This window comes from Engraulis encrasicolus, chromosome 8 (assembly GCF_034702125.1).
Source record: "Engraulis encrasicolus isolate BLACKSEA-1 chromosome 8, IST_EnEncr_1.0, whole genome shotgun sequence".
NCBI lineage: Eukaryota > Metazoa > Chordata > Actinopteri > Clupeiformes > Engraulidae > Engraulis > Engraulis encrasicolus.
This window is the reverse complement of record NC_085864.1, coordinates 56,197,166-56,199,665: the sequence shown is the minus strand read 5'-3', so window position 1 is coordinate 56,199,665 and position 2,500 is coordinate 56,197,166. Positions and strand designations below refer to the sequence as shown.

Below are 2,500 nucleotides of genomic sequence, written 5' to 3'. Positions count from 1 at the left end.
CCGTGTTCTGGAACTGTGTAACGCTCAAACCAAATACTCTGTATTAGATTAGATCTTCAATACCCTCAACCAGCTAAACGAGTCGTAGCAGCGGAATACTGTAGTGCTGAGTGAGTTCCAGAGGCTGCATTCTAGAACTTTTTGGTGATTCCGTAGGCCATATGTGGGCCAGGTCTGGGCCGGCTGAGTGCCGCATGTGGGCCTCGTCTGGGTATGCTGAGTGGTCCGCTGTGGGACAATAGGCCCTTTGTACTGTACTGCAATAGGCCCTCCCCTCTACACTGCACACACACACACACACACACACACACGCACGCACGCACACACACACACACACACACACACACACGCACACACACACACACACACACACACACACACACACACACACACACGCACGCACACACACACACACACACACACACACACACACGCACGCACGTACGCACGCACGCACGCACGCACGCACACGCGGCCCATTACTCTTTCTCTAGTATCAGTACTACACACACACACACACACACACACACACACACACATGTATACACGCATAGTCACACATGCACACACTCTCACACACACGGCCCCCTTTCCCTTTCTCTAGTAGTAGCTCTACACACACACTTCATGCAACACATTGCACACAACACAATACACACACGCGCGTACACACACGCGCGTACACACACGCGCGTACACACACACACACACACACACACACACACACACACACACGCGCACACACACACACACACACACACACACACACACACACACACACACACACACACACACACACACACACACACACACACACACACACAGGGCTGCCTGGGGCCCTTAAAGCTCTTTACAAGGACCCGAATCAGGACACACTGATGCTGAAGAAACTAGAAACACATGTAGAGAGAAGAGGAGAGGAGAGGAGAGGAGGAGAGAGGAGAGGGAAGGAGAGGTGAGGAGGGGAGAGGTGAGGAGAGAAGAGAAGAGAGAGGTAAGGGAGGAGAGGAGAGGAGAGGAGAGAGGAGAGAAGAGGAGAGAGAGAGAGAAGAGAGAGAAGAGAAGAGAGAGGAGAGGAGAGGAGAGGAGAGGAGAGGAGAGGAGAGAGAGAAGAGGAGAGGAGAGGAGAGTAAGAGGAGGGGAGGAGAGAGAGAGAGAGAGTGGAGAGGAGAGGAGAGGAGAGGAGAGGAGAGGAGATGAGAGAAGAGGAGAGGGGAGGAGAGAGGAGAGGAGAGGAGAGAAGAGGAGAGAGAGAGAGAAGAGAGAGAAGAGAAGAGAGAGGAGAGGAGAGGAGAGGAGAGAGGAGAGGAGAGGAGAGGAGAGGAGAGGAGAGGAGGAGAGAGGAGGGGAGAGGAGAAGAGAGGAGAGGAGAGAGAGAGAGAAGAGGAGAGAAGAGAGAGAAGAGAAGAGAGAGAGAGAGAAGAGGAGAGAAGAGAGAGAAGAGAAGAGAGAGAGAGAGAAGAGAGAGAGAGAGAGAGAGAGAAAGATCGAATGAAGGAGAAAGAGAGAGGGAGAGAGAGAGAGAGAGAGAGAGAGAGAGAGAGAGAGAGAGAGAGAGAAAGATCGAATGAAGGAGAAAGAGAGAGGGAGAGAGAGAGGGAGAGAGAGAGAGAACAAGAGAGAGGGGGAGAAAGAGAGATAAAGAGAAAGATGAAGAAAATGACAAGGAAAAGTAGAACAGTTGAAACAGTTGGAAGAGGTGAAAAGAGAATCCAGATCCAGCAAATATAATACAGGCCTACGGGGCAGGAGGAGAGAGGAGCGAGGGGAGTAAACAATGGAAAAAACTATAGAGTAGAGAGACAGAGAGCCCATTCTGTGTGTGTGTGCGTGTGCGCGAGAGAAAGAGAGAGAGAGAGAGAGAGAGAGAGAGAGAGAGAGAGAGAGAGAGAGAGAGAGAGAGAGAGAGAGAGAGAGAGAGAGTGTGTGTGTGTGTCTGTGTGTGTGTGTGTGTGTGTGTGTGTGTGTGTGTGTGTGTGTGTGTGTGTGTGTGTGTGTGTGTGTGTGTGTGTACGTGTGCCTGTGTGTGCGTGTGTGTGTGTGTGTGTGTGTATGTGTGTGTGTGCGTGCGCGCGCGTGCGTGTGTGTGTGCGCATTAGTGTGTGTGTGTGAGTGCGTGTGTGTGTTAGTGTGTGTGTGTGTGTGTGTGTGTGTGTGTGTGTGTGTGTGTGTGTGTGTGTGTGTGTGTGTATGTGTGTATGTGTGTGTACCTTGATGTAGGAGTGCAGGTAATGCTCCACATTGTCCTCTTGACACTTGGCCAGAATATGCAGTAGCACCCTGTGATTCACAATGCACAATAACCCTTTAATATGCAGCAACACCCTGTCATTCATAATGCACAATAACCCTTTAATATGCAGCAACACCCTGTGATTCACAATGTACATTAACCCTTTAATATGCAGTAGCACCCTGTCATCCACAATCACCTATTTACAACAACACATTCACACTAACAGATAACTTGTACATTAATAACCATAATGCTAATATGTAG

General features: G+C 50.1%; 1 protein-coding gene across 1 annotated transcript in view; it reads right to left on the bottom strand.

Moving 5' to 3' along the window:
• The window catches only part of dock10 (dedicator of cytokinesis 10), a 175,923-nt gene that overhangs the window by 70,352 nt on the left and 103,071 nt on the right, over positions 1–2,500 (bottom strand). The window contains exon 25 of the mRNA XM_063205895.1: positions 2,211–2,280. Within this exon, the coding sequence (XP_063061965.1) occupies positions 2,211–2,280 (70 nt within the window). The remainder of the gene's footprint in view (positions 1–2,210; positions 2,281–2,500) is intronic.